The 23021-nt window shown below is 38.8% G+C and overlaps 1 protein-coding gene across 1 annotated transcript in view; it reads right to left on the bottom strand.

Moving 5' to 3' along the window:
- Positions 1-23021, bottom strand: part of CDK14 (cyclin-dependent kinase 14) — a 321566-nt gene that overhangs the window by 180819 nt on the left and 117726 nt on the right. Inside the window, exon 7 of the mRNA XM_009330527.1 lies at positions 10691-10785. Coding sequence (XP_009328802.1) covers positions 10691-10785 — 95 coding nt within the window. The remainder of the gene's footprint in view (positions 1-10690; positions 10786-23021) is intronic.

Genomic DNA, 23021 nt, shown 5'->3' on the forward strand with positions numbered 1-23021 from the left:
CCATTCTCCAAATTCCAAGCCCATGCTGTAAGGCTTGAATATTTACAATAAGGGTCCTCCAGCTATAGGTGTAAGACATCTTGGCCATTTTGGCTGAAATTAAAAATAAATATAGGCAACCTGAGGCAGACTTTGGCATCTTATTTCTTCAAATAATTGTATTTTACTAAGTCGTGTGAGAAGATCACTGCTCCAGGGCTGTGACTTGACTTCAGGGTTCTGGCACACACAGCTACATGTCCTTGAGAAGGCTCTGTCAAGCCTTTGTGATACCTTCTCTCAGCAAGTTAAAACACAAAGTTTCCTCAGTGCACATCTCAAGTAAATAGACCTCCACTAGGAAACCCCTGACCCTTCCTGGGGTAGATGGCACAAGTTCTGAATTAGACCAGAGACTGTGCAATGCCTCCTAGGTCAGGGAATAGAAAACTCATGCTCAGCTATGCTAGTTCAACCATTCTCCTGTTTCCAAACTGTATGCAGAAGCACATCAGCCAATGCCCATTTTTGACCCAAACTTCAACAAATTTCAAATATTTTTCTCCCTATGATGGAGAGAAGTATCACAACTCCTACAGGTATATGAAAATGAGGGAGAGATTAAAGTTACTTATCCAAAATAGCTGCTCAGAGTCTAAATAAAAATCAACAAAGTTGTACAAGGATTAAGCAAAATCAAGCTTGGGTCAAGGAACAAGAAAAAAACCCTAGGAAAAAAAAAAAAAAAAAAAAAAAAAAAAAAAAAAAAAAAAAAAAAAAAAAAAAAAAAAAAAAAAAAAAAAAAGAAAAAGGAAAACACATGCTTGCAGGAAAACACATGCTTGCTCAGACTCTCTCTGTAATGTTTTTCACTCGCTTCTCCCACACACGATCAACTACCATGACAAAACCGCAAAAAGTTTAATTTACCTTATGAAATATTGTCTCCAGGCTCACATGAAGAAATTAATTGGGGTTTTGCTTTAAACTTGTGGCAGTGTATAAGTGTATGAAGGTCATTTCTATTCAGCAAGACTCTCGTTTATGTTAGTAGACACATGCATGGTTATGTTTGTGAGCATACTGTGTATAAGCATCTGCTGAAGGGAAAAGAATCCAGGCTGATATTTATACAGCTGAAGCAAGGTTTATATACATTGCATCCTACTTTTGGAAGAGAGAGAGTATGAAAACAGAAAAAAAAATGAGACAAATGTTGATGGTTCAGACTCCTCCCTTCTCCCCTTGAAGAAGGAATTCTAATTATTAATAGATGAGTAAACCACAAGCTACGAATGCCCTCAGATACACTCAGTGTTTCACTTTAACATCAACTATTTTGCTCAGCTATCTTGCTCAGAAATCAGAGACTCTGCTACCAAACAAACGTGTTCAGACAAAGGGCAGGACGTCTCCTTTCAAAGGCACAGCCGGTGACATGAAATGAGCTCTACTTTGCCAGCCCCTTTCCATAACAACAGGACTGTCATTCTCTTCTAATTAAATTAGTCACTTCTACTTCTCATGCAATACATTCTCCTTCCCTCCTCTTCCTCGGTCATGATAAATCTCCATGTGACTTAGCTGTCCCATAATTCTGCCTAATTGGTTTCAGCTGTCATTTTTGAAGCTGAAATGCACGGAGAGCCTGGGGCTTGTGAATGGAACAGGAAGCATTTCCAACCGCATTCCCATCATGTAAAACCAGCAATGTGAAAGAACCCTTCCATTAAAACAAAAACGGGAGTATTTGGCTGCCAGCGATGCCATCATGCAGCAGACAGATTGTGCAGCTCCACTGAGGCAGCGAGGCTGTTGCGAGCCATTCTTCTCTGCTCAAAGGAGAGCACACATTATTTATGCCCTAGCAGTTTTACTGACTAAAATACTTTCCCTTTTGTCACCAACAAATTCTTAAACTGATAATATAATTTACCAATAAAAGCACAGGCAGTAGGAATATTTGAAGTGACAGGAGAACAATGAAAAGTTAATTCTATTTAAATGGCATGTATCCTCCAACCTAAGCACTCTGCACATTACTGCACCACGGTTTAAACTAATTTCACGTTGCTGGTATTTTCAAAAGTGTCATAGGCTCTCATTTTCAAGTATTTCTATGGCTTTCTAGAATTCAAACTTTTCCCCCTATGAGACGATGCAGTGTTAGTCATGCTAACAAAAAATACCCTGCAAGGTATCTCTGGGTAATACCTAAGCAACTTCCAGAAAAACAGCAGAAGGCAACAGCACCAGCTGGGCTGAGCAGCAGGGGAAAGATATATATTAGGGATCCAAGAAAGAAAAAAACCACCCCACAAGACACCTTTAATGAAAACAATTTTGCTAACAGATGTTTCTAGTGCCTTGGATTTCTCTCACACTGTCAACAAAGATAAATATACTTCAAAACACATGAACAATACTATATAGAAAAGGAGGTTGGGTGGTGGGGGAGTACATAACACATATGCAAACCTACCTGAAAATCCCAGAGAGAAAAGGGAATGCACAGTTGTCTGATTTTTGCTTGCTATTAGAAAATACGTATTTATTTATTGATACAAAGTCTCTGTTCGTTGCACAGGGAACAATCTGGTCTGTGACTCTGACGAGTGAGACACACTGCTCTGGAAAGAATTGCTGAATGAACTAAGATCTTCAACAAAATCCAGTTTTCTAAAGATGCCAGTTTATCCTCTTCCTTATTCTTTGGCCACTTTAACAATTATATCAGCCTCGTTTTCTTAGTAAATCAGGTTAAAGAGACAGTAAACACTTAATTTAGTGAGATTATTTTAACAAAAAGAATGACATCTCAAAAATCAGTAGGAATTCCTGTTTAGTATGATCAAAACCTAGCAGCAGATCATCAGCTTGCGTAAACTGTGATGGACTTATAGTCCCCAAAGTCAACAAGGTTGGGACAATTTTTAGAAGCTGAGCAAGTTGAAATACATGAGCCCACACAGATGTGCGTGTGCACTTTTTCTTTAATTTGCTAAGTCATTAGGTTTCTACAGCACTGACCACTATATCCACATATACAAAAAAAAAAAAAAAAACCCAAAAGTACTTGAAGATACAAAAAGTTTCTCGTTGGAGCATGGCAGATACCCCTAAGCTCATGGTGACAGCATTCACTCCAGGACCACGTAAGCAGAACACACACACGTCAGGGAGGTTGACAATCCACATACAGCCACACTACATCGAGTATCCACACTAATACTGGCACAGTACTGGCCGTGGATAGTATAGACACAGGTACACAAGCTGAGCTGGCACAAGAGCCTTTGATATGGTGGTGTGCTGGGCTACAAAAAAAAATGCCATCTTCAGGGCAGGAAAAAAGCTGCGCAAACACTTTCTCTAAAAGCTTCAGCATCCTATGGTAGACCTCTCTTCACACTGGCTGAGTGACTGTTTTCTGCCATGCCTCCTAATCCTCCTAACTGTCCATGCATGATCATAAGATTAATAAAAATTTTATAGGGAAAATTGCAGTTCAGACTGCAAGGTGCACAAAAGAAAAATGATGCTTCCATGGATTATATCCTCTTAACTCAAAGTAGTAAAACAAGAAAAAATGAATAGGCCTTTTTAACTTTCAAGTGTTGGCTCTGTTTATTACTCAAGCTTGATTCTTGATTCCTCTTATTCACCATTCCTTAATTATTTTTTATATCATAAAACTATAAACGTATGCTAAAGATATCTGCAATGACTGATCTCTTCATTCTGACTCCAGGATGTTTATTGTTATTATTTTGCTGGAATTGCTCACCCCAAGTTTCTGTTTTTAAAGATTTCATAGACGTATTTTTTTATCAATATGATTAAATTAGTACAAAGCTGCATACTGCTAGTTCAGGAAGGAAAAATCTATTTTTAAGATTTAGAATTAATGGCAATCATCACTCTCCAAACAGCCAGTTTTTGGGTTGGTGTTTTGTTTGTTTGTTTGTTTCAGTCTGCACTGAATAAATCAGAGCTTCTCATTTTAAGAGGAATTAAACAGCAGTTACAACCCACATTATTAAATAGCCTGAGAAAAAAGTTTAATTAGATTGCACAGTCTCTAGTGCAAGTTGAGATACTGTCAGGTTTCACCTTGGAGGGACTTGGACAATGCCAGTTTATTACTGAAATTAAAAGATAAGGAATGTGTGGGATGCCACCAGAATACTACTGATGGTAGAGCTGTCCAGAAATCTGTAACATAGAAATAATCAATTACTAAAAAAAAGTAAAATAATAAAACTAGAAGGGTGTTTTTTTTTAATTTTGTTTAAAGTAGTAAAATAAGCTGACATATTTTTTCTTCAATTCCTGACAGGAAAGTAACAGTGTATTAACTTCACTGAAAGACTACAAGTATTCATATTTAACTGATAAAAATTAAGATGCAGAAAGATACACATAGAAAGGATCTCAAAAAGAAAAAATAATCAATTCACCTATATCTACTATCAATGATATGTCATTCTGCTGATTGTCTGAACTGTTCTTAAAGACTGCCAGTATTAGAGAAACCATCACCCCATAGTACCTTCTTCAGTGCTTTACTATCATTACCATTAAAGAGGCATCCCTGTAATTTAATCTTTCTCTTCTTTACTGCAATTTCAGATTTTCTTTTTTATCCCCTTTACCACTGACATGGAAAAAGGTCACTGTCTTTCTCTACAATATATTTAAAGGTTTGTAACCATCTCACCCTTTTTTTCCCCAACTCTAAACAGCCCTACTTACTTTGACTTTTCCTCAGAAGCCTTTATTCTAGATGTTTGCTCATTCTTGGTTTTTTCCCTCCTCAGGTCTTGAGTTAATTCATGTTTTCCTTGTGTGTACAAATTTACCATTTTGGGTGGTGGCCTTACCTGTATTGAGTAGAGTGTTATCACTGGCATATGCATCTTACTACATGTACGTGTTTTTGATGGACTATAATGACATTTGAAATTTTTATCTGTAATTTAGGAAAAAACTAATTGAGATCTGTCAGTAGATAGAATATCTCATGTGATTTCCAGTGTTCCATCTGTCAGCTCAACTCTGGATGTTTTTTATGCTTTGATTTTGTTGTGGTTTTTTTTCTTTAAATAGTTACATTGAATACACTTATTAATACTTAATAAAAAGAAGAATAATTAATAGATGCTAATTATTAAATGGTGCAAAGCACACTGCAAATCTAACCAATATTTGGTAAGGTCATAAAAAACATTAGTAAATTGTACAAAGAATAGACATTCAAACACACACAGCCTCCCAATCTGTTAGATTGTAAAATTTGATTAATCTTACTAACACATCTATTCATCAGTATGCACCCTCCGTATGAAGTCTACACAACCTTTGTGAGATCCTGCAAAGTCAGGATGATGAGGCAAACTGAGTAACATCTTTCCTCCTCCCGCTAGACCTGTGTAAACTTCTTAGCCTAGCAGGAGTATTTTTATTTAAATACAATTTTTCATTCCTTCTTTCCTGCTGATTCCCATGTCTAGCGCAGTCTTTACCTCTCGGCAAAGCACCAAGCAATTTCCTTCTGAAATCCCTTCTGAATCCCTACCTCCTGAAGCTGACTTTGTTTGCATTTCCAACCTATACTTGGACATCAGCAGCTCCTGTCTCTGATCTGCTCATTAAAACTTGAAAAACAAGGCTTTCCCAAGAGCAGTATTCCCTTACTGCCTCTTCTCGATAGTAGGGGATTTCCTTTCTCTCTGCTTCCTCTCAGCCTTGTTCTGTCGTCTTTTTGACTGCAATTTAAGTAGCGCAACTTGGGGCAAGCCTGGGGCACAAGGCAGGGGTTAAACCAACAGGGGAATGGCTCCTTCTCCAGTCAAGGCAAATGGAAACTACTAAATTCAACTGCCCCCATGCTGGGAGCCCTCAAGGGCTCCGCTCCTTCCTGGGGTGGACGAAGCACGTTCACAGCAAGGAGGGATGTCTGCCGAGAGGGTGGCAAGGAGGCATCTGGCTTGTTGCAGAGCTTGACTAGCTTTCAGTCCTTGCTTACCACAGCTGGACAAGCACCTTCACCTCAAACGGAAAGAAAATTGCCCATCGTTTCACTCTCACATCAAAATAAGGTAATTCAGCCTCCAAATAAGTTTCACTCTCAATCAAGGATTAGAAGACCCCTCCTTCCTTCTTGTGCCAAGTTTCCCTAATTTCCTCTAGGAGTTAAGCACTGCTGAACGATCCTAGTTATCACAGTTCAAAAGCAGCTCTGGGACTCTACTGATTTTCCCTGCTCTCTCATCCACTAAAATAATGTGGCTTTTTTTGTTTGTTTTCACAAATGAGCAATGCCATCCTACCTTTAGTTTCAACACATGTTCCCTAATAAAATAAATAAAAACAGAAAACCAATAATAGTGTTCGATCCAAATTTTCAAAAGCTATAAGAAATTCAAAATTTTCAATGCAAAATTTTTTTATCCTTTTAGGTAATGAGTGTTGGCCATTTCCTTGCATAATACTTTTCTCAGATGTCCCATGACAAACTCAAAATCTCAGGTTTTGAAACTTCAGCTCTGTAACTCTTAATTCTGATAAACAGTATATATCTCAATTTCCAATCAGCATTAAAATGAGAAACTCACACCTATTTTTTTTCTTACAGGAAATGGGAGGAAAATGTAACTAATGAACTTTATTAAGCCAACTCAATGTATAAAAACCTATTTTAGCTACTGTAATGAAGCAATGAGAATTAAACTTTCTTCTTTAATGGAAAGTAATTTTTAAGAAGGAAAAACATACACAAAGATTAAAGTAGGCAAGGTAATTGAAAACGCTTGGGTTTAAATTACACTATTAGATTAGTCTGGAGCTTTTTCACTGTTGAGGCAGAAATAATATTACTCATTACTCATACTTGCAATTATAAATGTATCTGTTCTTGTTTCAAATCTAGTTCATAAATATTGAAAGCATAATGTAAAGTATTGCTATACGAGCTCACTTTTATATGCCAGGAATAGGACAAGTTGCTGGTTCATTTATTGATAATAATATACTTACATAATTATGCATAATACTAAAAACCTCATTATCATTCTACCAAGCCTGTAGCAATATGTATTGTTTAGGATTGCCTTTCAGCAATTAAGTGTTTCTAAATACAGTCATCTTCCTTCTAAATAAACAAGTGAAGAAACAAATGGTAGCAGCTCATGATCATTTTAGAATGAACAGATGTGAACCCATCTTCAAAGATCTCTCAATATATCTGAGATCTCACCTGTAAAATTCATCATTTCCTTCAGCAAAGTTGGCTATATCAGTGACACTTGCACTACAGCTGGCATACCCACAGGGTTGCATAAACTAACACCTAAACAGAGCCTGGAGAGGAGGGGAACAAAACTTATGTGAACAGTCATACTCCTCCATTGAACTGTAAAGCTGAACTGACCTTTTTCTTTTGGAAGTCATTGCAGTCTCAGATACCATATGCAAAATGTGTCAAATTTCACAGTTTGTTTTCAGGCCTTGTTTTGCACATCCCAGTTAACTATAGGGAAACCATTTTCTCTACCATTCATACATGAAAGAATATCAGCCCTTCAGGTTTTGTACAGGTGATTCCAAGCAGCTCATCCTCAAAACTCAGGTAATGAGCAATGGCTTTCAGTCATCCAGTGATAAAACTGAGCTCTCAGCTCCCTTTACGGTACACTTGAATGACGAACAATAATCATAGCTGATGTAAGAGTTATCAAACCATACAAAGAAATTATGCCCTACTAACAAGGTAATGTATATACTAAACTATTTTCAATTAAGTTCTTTCATTCAGAAGGAGCAAGTCTCCCTTCTCTTCTTCCACAGAAACGCACGGCTTCACATTCACCACCAAAATGTTTATATGGAGAATGAACTTCTCCTGATCTTCAACTGTCAGATAGAATTTTTAAAGGTTGACTTTTCCTGCTTCTGGGGACCACCAAGGTTGAAGTTAAAAAGCGCTGCCATGTTTTCATCTGACAGACTTCTATATAAAAAAAATTCTAATTTGAGGTACCCGGAGAACTTAATCACTGCCATGTTTCCTTTCAGAGGTTATTCTGCTTTCAGCTTTTAACTTATTACTGCAATGCATTTTGCAATGAAAGGTGCTACATGAAATTAAATTTCATTCTACTCTTTCAGGGTCAATGCTGAAACCGAACACCTCTGATAACCTCAGACGTTTCATCAGCATTAATTTCCCAATGGAATCGTCACCAACCTAGTGACCCAAAGTTTCCATTTTCTGAGAACTCTCAGATCACTAACTGTTCATCCCTAATTTAATCATGACATCTCATTCAAATGGTTTTTACTATGTTTGAAATGGCCAATAGTGATTAATGGCAATAGTGTATCAGTTCCATGATGTCACTTTATGAAGTAAATCGAGTTCATCCCCTTTTAGGTTTGTTAGGCCTCAGTCATTCAAAAATGTATGCCACCATGTAATTTTAATCGCATGAGTATTTCTACTGATTTCAGTACAAATCATTCATATTATCGAGCTAAACCATGTACAGGTGTTAAAAAAATCAAAAACAACAAAACAGACATTATAGATATAGAGCTCAGTAACACCAATTACACAGCTAGATCGCATAGTCAACCAGCCAAAATTTAAATAGGCAACTGTAATTTTTGCCTCTGCACATTCATATCATGCACTGAATGAGAGCTCTTTGACAAAAGGAACAAAAAAGGTCATTGCTATCATGCAATTAAAACCGGTATCATGCACACCCACAAGAATTCAATTCAGGTTACACGAGCATTCTCAAGCAGTAAGCATTATCAGATAGCATTAGCTATTTGATCAGCCTATAACTTTACCTTACCTAACAATGAAAACAGACTTTTGTTAAGCAATTCTGTCATCTCAAGGCACACGAGCAAGTTACAACGTCATTAAGATACAGTCCTTAGGCTGGTTGGAGAGAACAAAGCATCCTTCCCCTTCTTCCTGAGCACCACTTGAGAGATTCTGCCCACCAGCCAAAACACTAAAATACTACTTGGATCAGTTGCTAGAAACCATTACTAAATGAGATCCTGAAACCGTTTCAATAGCTACCAAACACCATGGGAATAAAAAGGTGCAACCACCAGCAGGGTTGATCCCAACAGCACATTGTTGAAAAACAAACAGCTAAATGAATCCAGAAAAACTAGCCGTTGCATGAAGCTTAGTCTGTGTCCATGCTTATCACGGACAGCAACATGATATAACACATGGCTGGGAGCCAAAGTCTCTAAACGCTACTACTGGATGTAAAATCCAGAAATTTGACATCAGTATAATAGGCAAAAACATCTATTTTAGGGAGCAACTTATTCTACATATCTCATTTCTCAACCAGTTCTGATGAATACAGCTAAATACAGCTGCTGATAAAAGGGACTGCAAAATGTATTCATGTAAAGTTATGCAAATAAGTCTACACTGACCGTTACATAAAATTAAATATCAAGGCTTTTCCTATGCTAATTCAGTGTATGTCAGGAGCAGAAGAATCACGGATTTTAAGAAAAGGAATTAAATTTTCATTAATGTTCCTATACCTGAGGTAAAAAAATATGTACGGCATGCAACCGCTCTGCAGGCTCCTGTAGCTGAATACCCACATGATCACACTGTAGCATTTCTATGTAAATAGACAAGGTGAATGGCTTCTTCAGACAAGATGCTGTGCACTATCATGTAAAAATTAAGGCATGCTCCCAAGAAACACACAAAACAATTCCATCTGTCTTAAGTAGAGATGTACTAAGAGTGAAATTAATAATCACTGTATTTCATAAATGCAGTCTCTTACTGATTACAACACAATAACAGATATTATACTGAAAATCTAACCTTCTCTAAACTCATTTGTTTCTTTTAAATTACATGTTCTTGGACCCATCTGTGAAAACTGAGAGGTTAATTACGATAGTACATTGCATAAGTCCACAGCTAAATGCTGAAGTAGTTCTACATAAACGCCATATGTTTGTCTTAGAAAAACTAAAAAGATTAATTAGGAGGCCAAGCCCAAGACTTCGGAAAGTAATATTCTGAACACAATTAGATCATTACACTGTGTACTATGGAAATTGAAGTTTTAATTAGTAGGTAAAACACTAGCCATGGCAAAAAAATAATAATCCAAAATTCTAAATTGCATGTGCCAGACTTCTTTTTTATTGACATTGCTTATAAAAACACACTATGCACGAGCCAGTCACAACAAAAGCCATTTAAACTTGTCACATGCTTTTGATGAAGGAACTACCTGTTAAGCATTTCAGTCCTGTTCTTCTTATCTACATTATCCTCACCTATTTTAAAGTTACCCAATCACATCAGTAAAGAAAAAGCTCTAATAAACAAACTATAACTAGGAAGCAGAGTAAGGAACCAGTTTGAACAGTCGACTGAACAGTATAAGGTCCTTCAAGAGCCCTAGTAGCCACTTTTTTCAGTTACTACTTTTTTCATATCCATCTCTGAATCTGGTCTAGCCCAGCCTTCCACTTTTAGCCCACTCCGCTACAAAGCATCATCTCTTATAGCCTCCACTCTACTGAAGAAAGTAAAGGGTTATTTTTGGCCTGATCCACAGATCACTGATGGTAAAGAGAGCTTTTCCATCAAATTCAATACACTCTGGACCATATCCAGAACATTAATTACTTTACTCACCACATATTCGAACACAAGTGTCAAGGTCTCCTTGGTGTGAATGATGTCGTGAAGCAGCACAATGTTAGCATGTTTCAGTCCTTTCAAAAGAGAAGCTGAAAAGCAAAACACACATTATCTTAAAAAGTATCCAAATATTTTATATTAATTGGCTTTTTTTTTAGTAACTTGGATGATTTTTTTGACATCTGAGTTTCATAGCCTGACAACCAATAGTTGTACTTTAGTACCTTCTATGTCCATGAGTTCCACACGTTCAGTGTGTTTGAAAATCACACCTTCCCATTCAGTGCTATTTTCTCCACCTTGTTGGTCAAACTCAACCTCACTTTGAGGCAAAAATGAGCTGCGGCTAGAGATGCTTTCCTTACGCAGCCTCCTCTAAGTGATTCAATCACTCACATCTGATCAACCAGACACCAAGTTCGCTTCTACACTCAAAGATAATTTTTTGTCTCAAAGTCAAGTGTGTCTTCAAAACATCATCTTTCCTATCCAACACAACAGAGCTGCTTTCAAAACAAAGTGCAACATCTATCCGAAGAATAGTGCTTTAAGCAATAATTCTCCTTTTTCTCAAACATAACACAAGTTTGATGGAATCATTTGTATTAGCTCATGAGAATAAATACATGGTACTTTCTCACCATATTTTTTTTTAATGGCACTAGCTCATGTTTTCAGAATACTGACAAATAAAGACTTATCTAGTGAACTTCCAGGTGATCTCCTTCACTAAATTTCTTTTACACCATAATACATATTTAATGTTCATACCATATTACATATTTAATGTTCCACAAGACATGGCATTTTTTAGCAATATATGCTGACAAGCCATGTGTTGTTACCAATGTTATTCTGTCGTTAGTGCGTTGCCATCTCATGCATACATCTGAGCAGGACTATCAGTCACCACAGCAAAGTAAATAATAGATACAAAGACATGCAAATGAGTGGCATGTTTCTGTACTGAATAACGTGGAACTTTCTTCTGTCACCCTTCTTCTTTTGTCAAAGAAAATAATGAAACACCAACTCCACTACTGTGCAAAATGGAAGCTAGGGAGCTTCCATGGCAGTATTACTCCTTGCTGTCCTATTGAGGGTGCTCCATCAGGCTGAGGTAACTCCAGGGGTCATCTGGCTTTGAATTAGGGTAAGTACGCATCATCTCTCATATTGGTCTTTAAGAGATTGATCTGACAAGCTGATCACTCTAGGAAGCAACATAACAGCAACATGGCATCTGGCTGAATCAGTGCTCCTCTACAAGCATCCTCAGCGGCAAAACTTTGGAGTTCATGCTAGGCAGAAGGTAGATAGCAAAGGGGAAAATACCATACAGCAGCTTCAAAGTGAGCATATCACAAATATCCTGATGACAGGATTGCAAACCTGCAGGCAAGCTCCATGACCAGGAATGAGGCAACCCTTCAACCTGGCTGAAGAAGAAATGTTTCAGAAGAGCTTCCTTTGGCCTGCACTCCACAATTTATGCTATTCAGAGAGTCAGCACAGAGGAATCTTTCCTGTGCTCTAAATATGTTGCCACTGAGCTGTAAATCAGCTATTGCAATTACAATTATTCTTTTTAAACATTTGATCAGTGCATCTCTAGTAACTTTTAACATTCTACAAATTAAGTAGAAGCTTTTTTCTCAAAGAAAGAGCCATGCACAATTTTCATAGGATCCTCATCTTAGAATTTGGAGAATTTCTTGGAGTAAAAGCTCAGAGAGATTTGGATATGTTGGGTTTTTTTAAAGCACAACAATGAAAAATTGCTACTGAAAAAGGTATGGATACAAACAACAGATAACCAGAATAACTGTTCCGAAAGGTACCTCCTACCAGAAATGAGAACTTTTAACCTGGGGGAACCCCGAGAAGAGTTCACCTGCAGTAACTGAGCTTTTACCAGCTCTTCCCTCAAACCTTGTCAAATGACCATACATGCAGAGAGACTGGGAACATAAAACCTGCCTCCTAGCAGAGCCTGTGTCGAACTGGAATAGTATTTATGACTTCTGTCAGCTTTTGCTGTTCAGATCATCACCTGAGGCCTTTAATTCCTCTAGTTGGCCATTACTTTGTTGCGAAAATCTGTATATGGGTCATTAAAGCTTAAACAGTACATTAAAAGCAGCTTAACCTGAGGTCTTTGCAAATACTGTCTTTCCTCTTCAGTCCCCTCCTCCACTCTATCCAATTCTCTCCTTTTACAGCCTCAATATTCAATATCTGCCATATATTACAACAACTACAAAACATCACCTGCAGGGTGAGATTTCTGTCTTCTCCATTAGTCCAAGTGAAATACAGTAAATAATATAGCACAGAGAGCAAAATCATCTTAATTGCACTAATTTTACACTGCAGAAATAAGAAGCAATTCCACTATCAATTTATATTGTGAGAAACCAAGCATAACTGGTGAAAGTAAGAGAATTACCCTGTGTGCTCTTCTATCAGGATTCTTACCGGTAAGATTGCCTGTCTTTGTGAAAACACTACTTTGTTGCTTAAGAAAAGGGGAGAAAAGGAAATAAAGAAAAAAAGTTGTCTGACATAGGAAAGCTGTTTCTTCCTCCACAGAGTACTTTAAAAACAAAATGAAATATGACCTGATGGTGCTCGGTGTGTTTTTTTCCAGAAACATCCCCTTTCAGAACAAATGACCAATACACCTCCTCCTTTGGGCAACTTTTTGCTCAAAAGGGATAGAACTTTGGATGAACCCCACTAATTCAAAGACAAAACCCAGAAATTCACATGCAAGAGAATGAAAAAGAGTCCAGGGAATCTATCAGCATCAGCGGGACACAAGCCTGACTTCATCTTTGAAACTGCCAATGCAGCTGCTGCTGGAGCTCAGTGAGAAGTCAGGTGCTGCTGTGCCTGGTGTTACTTCTAGAACAAAACAATTCTCCCAGAGAATGCCATCTCCATCCAGTTATTATCACCCACAGATTTCACACAGAGTTGTTTTCTTTTAAGATAAAATGACTAAAATATTGTTGAAAAAGCATTGCAACAACTCACAAAAGTGGGACCAACGTGGTAGTACTCACTGTATCCTTAGCATGTATTTTTAAAAGCAAAATTATATAATGCTGCTTCAAAACTGCTGGCACTCTTTTTTTACCCTCAGTATTAAATGTCAGATAAACAGATGGCAGCACTTTTAATTCCTTTCCCCAAAGAGTTTTGAGGAGGCACAGCAGCAAATAATGCTAAAATGCTTTTTTAAAACACTTTGGACAAAATATTGTATGCGTTTGAGTGGGCAGGTGCTTATTCTGTCACCTGTGTTTGCATATTCTCTTACAGCAAATTCTAGCAGTAAAAAACAGGGCAGAGGAATTGGTGACATACTTCAATAATTAACGACATCCAAGATGATAATTTCTGTGACTTGTACGTACGTTCATGACCTGAGCCACTAAAAGTACCAACACTCAGCACTTCTCCATCAAGGGCTAATAACCATATTTGCATACCTAAAAGAAACACATTGTATTTGCTTGAATAACCATCACAGACTTCTCCTCCAACAAGGGGATGCTCTCATCTATTATGAGCTCCTGGCAAGTTGCCTTATTGCTTGTGTTGGTCAAGGAGTTTTTTGCTGTTCCCAGATGAGCTGGGTTCTAAAGTACGCTCAACTCCATGAGCGAGCCAAGCCAGATGGACTGCAGCCAACTCTTACCCAAAACCTGAGTAGCATTAGTAAATCAGTGCTTTGCTCCCTGCAGGGTTTACAGCATCAGCTCAAGCCTGACACTCCATTAACAAAGCCCTGTGACTTTTAGATCAGCTTTGACTTACCTCTAGAAAACTTGGAGTGTTTTGAAAAAGGCTATTCTGGCATGTCCATAAAGTAACATTTCACAGCTGTATGTCAAAATCAACAAAAGTTAACTATTACTGTCGACTCCCAGGCCACATGCAGGAAGAACTTTTCACTAGCAGCACTAGCAAAGATGGTACTTTCAGACATGGCAAGTACATTAAGCCTGAACATTAATTATGGTCCTCGGATCATCCTACCACAATTAACTCAGTCTTGCAATTCCCAACTATCATCTTGTTCTCACTTTGTGAAAAATCACAAATCTCCACTGTGGCCCTAGATAGAAGAATCACCCATGATTTCCAAATTGTCTGATATTTCAAGTGACCTGGAAACTTTTCTCAGCAGTAGCAGAAGAACTCAACCTCATACTGCTCATATTCACCGTTATGTACAACTGCTGCTGATACTCTCTCGGATTTCCTACTATATGCAAAGGCTGTGATAGTCCCATCATTTTTCTAAAAAGTATAGCTATGAAAATGTCTGCTTTGCTTAGTATATAGTAGTTGAGGTGTCCTCTGCGGCTCCCATGCACGAGTGCTCACCATTTCCCATGCTACTCCTCACATGCAGTGTTCACCCCTTCTCACTGTCACTCTAGGAGGACATCTCTCATTGGGAGAGTTTTACTCTTGAAGACAGCACGTCATGGCAGTTTGTAGATGCAATACCCATCTAGTATTGTTAATGTAACTATGCACCTTTGCTGCTCTGTTTGATTTCTGAGACACCAAAGCATGCACATTCTAGTCAGTAACACAAATTTGTGAAAGCAAGTCATTTGTTGTGCTTCAGAGCTAAATAACATATCTGTAAAATTCTGCAGCTTGTCACACTCTGCAGACACAACGGTGCTCTCTGACAGAGTGCCAACTTCCTCTCATAAACAGTTGGGTTCGGTCTCTTCACTCTGAGCTCTCCTGGAAAGGCATCTTTAGTGAGAAAACATTCATGTGTTTTTTCCCTCATCATGACTTCTGAACAAACATGCTCACACGTGTCTTATTGCCTGCACAAACTACAGAAGTTCTGCTTCCCTTCCCAGCAACTTATGCTTCCATCTACACATCTTCTATAGCAAATTTTAAAATTTAGCCTTGGAGCACAATGTCCCTTATGCTTCTCATCCACTTCCCACACAGCAGGATTTTCTGTGTGCAAAATGTTACTTACAATTCTAGCACAGAGACAGGAATTCAGCACTCTGTTGGTTCTGCAGTAATAAATGCGCAGAAATTTCCTCCCCAGAAATGCAGTCCCCAAATCTACACTTTGCTATTTTCCACTTCACACATCTGAAATAATTTACTATGAGCAAATGGCTTTGCTTTCCTACAACCCTAATATGACAAAATTCAATTCAGAGAAAACTATACACCCTAGGTAAGACCATACTGACCACAGACTTCCCATCTTCTCACCACAGGATATATTCTGCAGAGTGATCATTATTTGTAATCTCAAGTAATTGATTTTAGAGCTGCACACCTATAAATGCACAGAATCGGCCAGCTTCCACTCTGATCTGAGTGGACACAATGCAATAAAGATATAAAGGTCACTGTTCAGCTTTGAAAGATTTCTAGGAGGAAGTTTCTTAACAAATTTCAGAAGAATCCGTGAGCTACAGGAAGAACAGAAAAAGCATCAAATCATTCCAATGGGCTATTACATAGGCTTAGCTGAATTACCTGCTTTACAGCCAATTCCAACCTCATGACAGTCTCTTCTAGATTTAACAAATGGCCCTTATTCTAGTTTTCATTAAGTCAAAAAAAAAAAAAAAAAAAAAAACAAAAAAAAAAAAAAGACAGTCTGGCATAGAGGTAGCGCACAGTGCCCCACATCCTCACAAGAAAAGATTTGCTAGCCCTTCAACTGTATGTTGCTTTGCTGGAGGGATCACATTAGCTGCAGATGCAGAACTCCTCAGGCAGAAATTCAGGCTGACATGAGTGGGTTGAATTTTTAACCAAGTACTTTTTTTATTTGTGAAATGTCTACTTGCTGCTCCTACTTGAAAGTGTAGTATGTATTAAAGAAGAAATACAGTAAAAGAGCGTGTGTAACAACACATAGGCACCTTCAGAGGTTCTTCTTGCTACGGCTGGAGTCCCCTAAGCAAAAGGCAAGTCACAAACCTGCTGAAACCTCTTTGCCTATTGAACTGGAACAAAGCATTGGAAGGACTGATCAAATAAGCTCCGAAAAGCACTACACTATATTATTCTAACAGAAATACAGAAGACTGCTGCCATATGAAATGAATGTCTCTTTCATTATGTTCTAGATATAAATTTATGCATTGTGTATTGTCCCAATGCTCCTCAGACACAAGTACTGACGGAGGTTAAAAATAATGAGACATCATCCTATTAAAGCCAGACTCTCATGGAAAAAGACTGTAATATGCTACTCATCTTGTAGCAGCCAGTCATATCTTGCCTTCACTGCCCATTTCAGTATTCAAGAAACACAGAGGAAACTGTGTAAACCAAAAATATGTTAGCATGTACAGAAAACAACTCTACAATGCAGGTAGCGTGTAAAAGCAGGAGTCTTTCTACTACTTTTTTATGCACATGTAGCATGGCTGGGACTAGTAGCACAATCTACTAATAAAACTGTCACTGGCTGTTACTATAGAATCATAGAATCATAGAATCATTAAGGTTGGAAGAGACCTCCAAGTTCATCGAGTCCAATCGTCAACCCAACACCACCATGCCCACTAAACCATGTCCCTAAGCGCCTCATCTACATGTCTTTTAAATACCTCCAGGGATGGTGACTCAACCACTTCCCTGGGCAGCCTGTTCCAATGTTTAACCACTCTTTCAGTAAAGAAATTTTTCCTCGCGTCCAATCTAAACCTCCCCTGGCGCAACTTGAGGCCATTTCCTCTCGTCCTATCGCCAGTTACTTGGGAGAAGAGACCAACACCCACCTCGCTACAACCTCCTTTCAGGTAGTTGTAGAGAACAATGAGGTCTCCCCTCAGCCTCCTTTTCTCCAGGCTAAACAACCCCAGCTCCCTCAGCCGCTCCTCATAAGACTTGTTCTCCAGACCCCTCACCAGCTTCGTTGCCCTTCTCTGGACACGCTCCAACACCTCAACGTCCTTCTTGTAGTGAGGGGCCCAAAACTGAACACAGTATTCAAGGTGCGGCCTCACCAGTGCTGAGTACAGGGGCACGATCACTTCCCTGCTCCTGCTGGCCACACTATTTCTGATACAGGCCAGGGTGCCATTGGCCTTCTTGGCCGCTTGGGCATTAGTCTCATTACCTTGCGAATTTCAAACAGTTTTCATATAAATATCTATCTACCTTAGGATGAGACCTTTGGAAGTTTTCAGTCTAAACAGTTCCTCCCATCTCCCAAAAAACAGGCTTTAGTAACAACTGCTGTAACTCACTGAGCAACTTTCCCCTTGAAAAAAACCACCTCTAAACCCCATGTTTTTTAGTAGAGACTCAAAATCTGGAAATACAGAGGCCTTTAAAATGGGCATACACATTTTGCCATCTGCATGAAAATCCTCTAAATTTGGTCAAGTTAGAAGCTTTTGAAATCGCCTCTTTGGGTCAGACTGAGTATCAGCAGTGTGAAAGGAAGCAGGAATACAGAGACGGCACGAGGCGCTGTGATTCACAGTGGAAGCTAGGATGGCTGGGTAAGGAGAAACAAAGCCAGAGGACAACCGAACAGCCTTCACAGGTGGAAAAACACAGGAAGTGGAAAGTGAGAGCATGTAGACAAGACAGAAAAGGGACAGGATGCAAAGCCTGGAGTGGACAAGCACTCATGCTTGGGGGGAAGTAGACAAGAGCCTACAGACACTAGCACGTATTCTCCATTGACACCCATATCGGAACCCAAGATTCCCACAGATTACCAATGCGCTGCTTTCATCAGGAATCAATGAAAATGCCTGGCAGTTTTCTGCATTCTCCTCCAATTTCAGCCCACAGACAGAAGCAACCTATGACAGCTACCAGCTAGCATTTCAGTTCAAGCAGGACACGTCCATATGGGAGCTTGCAAACATGATGTAACATTGGGGTGCAGATGCAACACTGGAAATGGAATATGGATTTCCACTTCCTTTTTCAAACACCTAGAAAATTACATAAACAAAAATCCAAATTAAAATAAAGCACTTGCCATGCCAAGTGCTCAAAGCAAAGATGGACTACAGTTATAGGGGCTTCTGCAACACTAACTCGGCTTCTCCAAGATACACATTCCTGAAGTCACTACTGTGAGATAAGCCAGGGTACCAGCTTTCAGCGCACAGCTGCTTCATATCTAGCTTGCATTTATCTTGCACCTTGACAACCTGTAAGTTCACAGCCTAACTTATCCTGCAGTGACCAACTTGTGTGCTTGTACCCATAACTGTTCCCAGCTCTTTCATTTCTTTCCACAGATGGAGTAAGTGGTTGCTTAAATTTTATTTTTATACAGGCCCAGGTATGAACTTGATCCAGACTTATTGTCCAGTTTCAGTGGCAGGACCTTGCCATCAGAGAAGCTGAAAAGTCCATCAGGTTCAAGTCAGAAGAAAATCAACCTGATCTTTACCCTTACCCCTACTATTGGCTGAGCATCACATTAAGTCGCTCAAGCTGGTATCATCACCATGTTCCTCATTTTCTGGACAGTTTAACTTCTGATCTTCATTCACGCTTATCAGAACCGTGGAGTGTACACAATTTTTACAGAACCCCAGGCAACACTGTACACTGATATTACCCAATGCTATGCAAGTACTTTGAAAGTCATCTCAAAATCATCATTTAAAAGGTCTCTCAGCAAGTGGGGTGCTGAGATGATGAACAAATATTTAAGTAGTCGGAGTACAGTGGCGAGTGTTCTAGAAAATCTCAAAACCATCTGTGTTTTAATAATGCACAGTAGGTACATATAGCTAGAGCCACCCATCAAGAATACAGAATTAAATTAATCGCTCATCATCTGACACAGACAGAGATCACACAGCGGGAGCGAACATGGTGCTGTTGTGTAATTAAGGAACGAACAGTACAAGTAGAGGGACCAAATTAAGTTTCCACAGATAAACTTAATTGTGACTACTTCTGAATGATTGACTTTGCAACTGTAATAAAGATCCTCTGCTGTATACAGTATACCTGTAATATTAGTATTACACTGTCTAAACGAGGGACTAAATAACTGAGTACCAGTACTGAAACTCATGCCCTGCTGAAGTCAGTGTGAGCTTTGTTAATCACTTTTCACAATGCATCAATACAACAAGAAATCACTTAACCGTATGTACCTGCAATGAATAATTTTTTTGTAGATAGAAGACAGAAAGGCATCCTAGGAAAGAATTTAATTGCATTAGCATGAAACCCAGTTGCCTACCAGCGTACTTTAACCACTACGTACAAATGAGGAATTCTACAGAAAAGCTGTTTTTTAAAAAAATTACTTTTGCTACATTTCTCAGTGGGCCATTTCCTCCAGCAAAAACGCTGCATGAAAAGCAGACAGATTTGTCAGCATACACTTTAGGCGGCAGAAAAAAAAGGCTTGTGGCATATGTCTTGCTATTTTTCAAAGAGGGAGTGAGACAGGAGCCTTTAAAGGATCATGTCAGTTTTCTTCTTCTGGGTGGGTGAGGCTGAACATGCCTCTTCACCCACAGCTGGAAAATAATGCTGGAACGAACATGGCATCGCTTTGTCTCTTGTGGAATGATTTAGAGGTTAAATAAAAGCAGCCTCAGTAAAAAGCTAGCAAATACCTATTTTTACAAATATTTTAGTAAACAAAATCAATCACAGTGAAAATAAGGCATACTGTTCTGTGACTGAAAAAAGAATGACGTGGAGTGGGTACGGGAAAAGAACAAGGATTTCATAATAAAGTGAATGAAATCCACTTTATTATGTCATAGCGTAACACACTAAAAAGCAACTCAAAATAATGAACTACTAGACTTTTAAGCATAATTAGAATATGAATAATATCTAGAACATTTAAAAAACATTTTTAAGGACAGGAAATAACCTTAATTCTGCCTAGATCTCTTTGATGCCTATTGTAAGATTTGTATTAAATTTTTCTTTCCCATCCAAAAATATGCTAAGCACGCAAACTACGAAATTGCAAGATTCCCTCAAGTAACTTGTAAACTAATTTCCAACATGAAAAAAAAAAGCAATAAAGGGATGAAGCAAGCTGGCAGACACTACAGCAGCAAAAGCCAGTGATAATTCAAGTGAAGGTTAAATTTTTTTCCAGACTAAATCAAGTGAAAGAGATTGTATCAGAAACTGCTAGCGATGCTGTACCACCAGCAGCAAAGCACTTTGGTGCCAACACTGCTGGTCATCCACTTTGCAACCACATCAACTGAAAATATGGTTTAAGTGTTCTTTTCACATCTAAAGGCCCTATCAGCTCACACGGAACAGATATGCTGTCCGCCTTCTGCCTTTGCTCTGTGGTCTCTGGGTATTGCCTCGGTTCTCACCCTGTCATTTAACTGTCATTTACTCTTGCAGCACTCATCAACAATGTTAATTGAATTTAAGGTGCAAGCAATTGGGAGGAAACAGAAAACCATACAACAGACCCACAGGATTTTTGCTTTATTCACCCTGGAATACAACTGAATCTAAATCAGGATGACTGCAAACTTTACAAGTTTACCTTTAAATGACAGTGAAGATCTGTATTACCATGTCACTGTCTAGAGCAGCATGTGCTTATTTAAACCTTGTGGACATTGTTCAACTTTGAAATTTGCATTTTAAAGGACAAAAATTTTCCTTTAAGCAAAAGATGGTAAGCCCTGGATGTTTCTTTAAAAAGCAGCTGGCCCTCAGAGAAAGCAGGAGAGGTGCTAGAACAGAAAAGATGGGCTGAAGGAATGTCTCTGCTTCACAGAGTTGACAGCCACAGCTGATAGTGACAGGGTGATGGCAAAAGTTAAGTGATGCTTAGAAGAGACCTAGTTGAGACCTAAGCTAGTCATTTCTATCCTCCTACTTTTGCTAAAAACATCCCCATAATTTTCAAGTACAGATTCACAATTACCTGTGTAGATGCATGACACCAACCAAACTATGGATGTAAATCCATATTGGAAGGCATTCTGAGCAACAACATAATTAAAACACACCCAAGAAATGTGAGAAAATACATTAAAGAGATCTGCCAGCATAACCCATTAACACCACAGGTGGTAAGAATTTTTTTTATTTTTTTTTAAAAGGCCAACTCAACAGCCAACAGCTTGTCTGTCTACTACATACAGATATAAAACATCACTTCCCATCCCCCTTGAAAATATACTCAGTTCTTCCATCCTGTTGTGTCATGCATCAATTATAATTACGGCAATTTACTGTTTGCTTTTCCAGATAAAATTCTTTTTATAGAATCATAGTAATTAACAATGACAGTAGCAAAATTGATAGCACTGGCTCTTGAAGTACCAGTTCCTGTAAGATGACACTATTGCCTTGACAAACTTTAAACAAATGTCCTCATCTTTTACAGCTTGTGCGTAACAGTGTTTGTTCCAGTCAAAACAGGTCAGCCTTTTCCAAGAGAGGACTAGAGAACAAATATGCTCTTTAATGTTAGTGACCTTTTCTTCAAACAGTTCTCAGATCTCATGCATTGAAAGGCGACCTTCAAAAGTTACACTTCAGGTCAAGGACATGCTTTTTCTTGTTTCTGTGAAAATCCGTCCAATTTGTCAAAGTTTACATCTAGTCAGTGGAAAATTGTACTTTAAAGCTGCACTTTAGCAGCTAAAATCTCCCAGAGAATCCATCCTCCCTCAGCACACTTAAACATTCAGATATTTGGCAGAAGCAGAAGAAGTTTGAGCCAAGAAGTCTGGAATCCAACATCAGTTATAGATGGGACAGTGTCAGCAGCAAAACTCTTCTGACAGTTTCCCCAAAATCACAGTCCCAAACCTGTTCTTGGCTGAACACATCTCCAAGTCCCTTGCTCCATCTCTGCTCCCCTCTCTCTTCAACCCCGCCAATGACAAAAAGGGTGGGAAACGCTAGCCCTGTCCAAGTAGACTCCCCATCTCCATCTCACAGGCTCCTGGCTGAGGCCAGTCAAAGTCACCAACCCTTCCCATCTTCCTGTTACTGCTTTCTACACCTGGTGCTGCTTTGAATGGCCTCTGTAATTCACATTCTTCCACACCCACTGTTGTTGTGGTAACCCGCTTCCCAAGAACCTCAACGCCAACATCTGTTCTTAACCACCAGCTTTTGACATCACTTCTCTCCTAGCTCTCCTCTCTACCACTGCCCAGTCGTCTTCTTCCAGGCTGCCAGAGCACAGTAGAAAGGAGAGAAAGGAGGCTAGAGGCAAAACAGGAGGGAAAAGAGAACAAAAACACACGGATAGTGCATGCAGTTTTTAACTCTGTCAATATCAGAAAAAAAAACAACCCACATCTAAACG

The sequence above is a fragment of the Pygoscelis adeliae genome, unplaced genomic scaffold (assembly GCF_000699105.1).
Source record: "Pygoscelis adeliae isolate BGI_AS28 unplaced genomic scaffold, ASM69910v1 Scaffold27, whole genome shotgun sequence".
In the NCBI taxonomy this organism is placed as follows: domain Eukaryota; kingdom Metazoa; phylum Chordata; class Aves; order Sphenisciformes; family Spheniscidae; genus Pygoscelis; species Pygoscelis adeliae.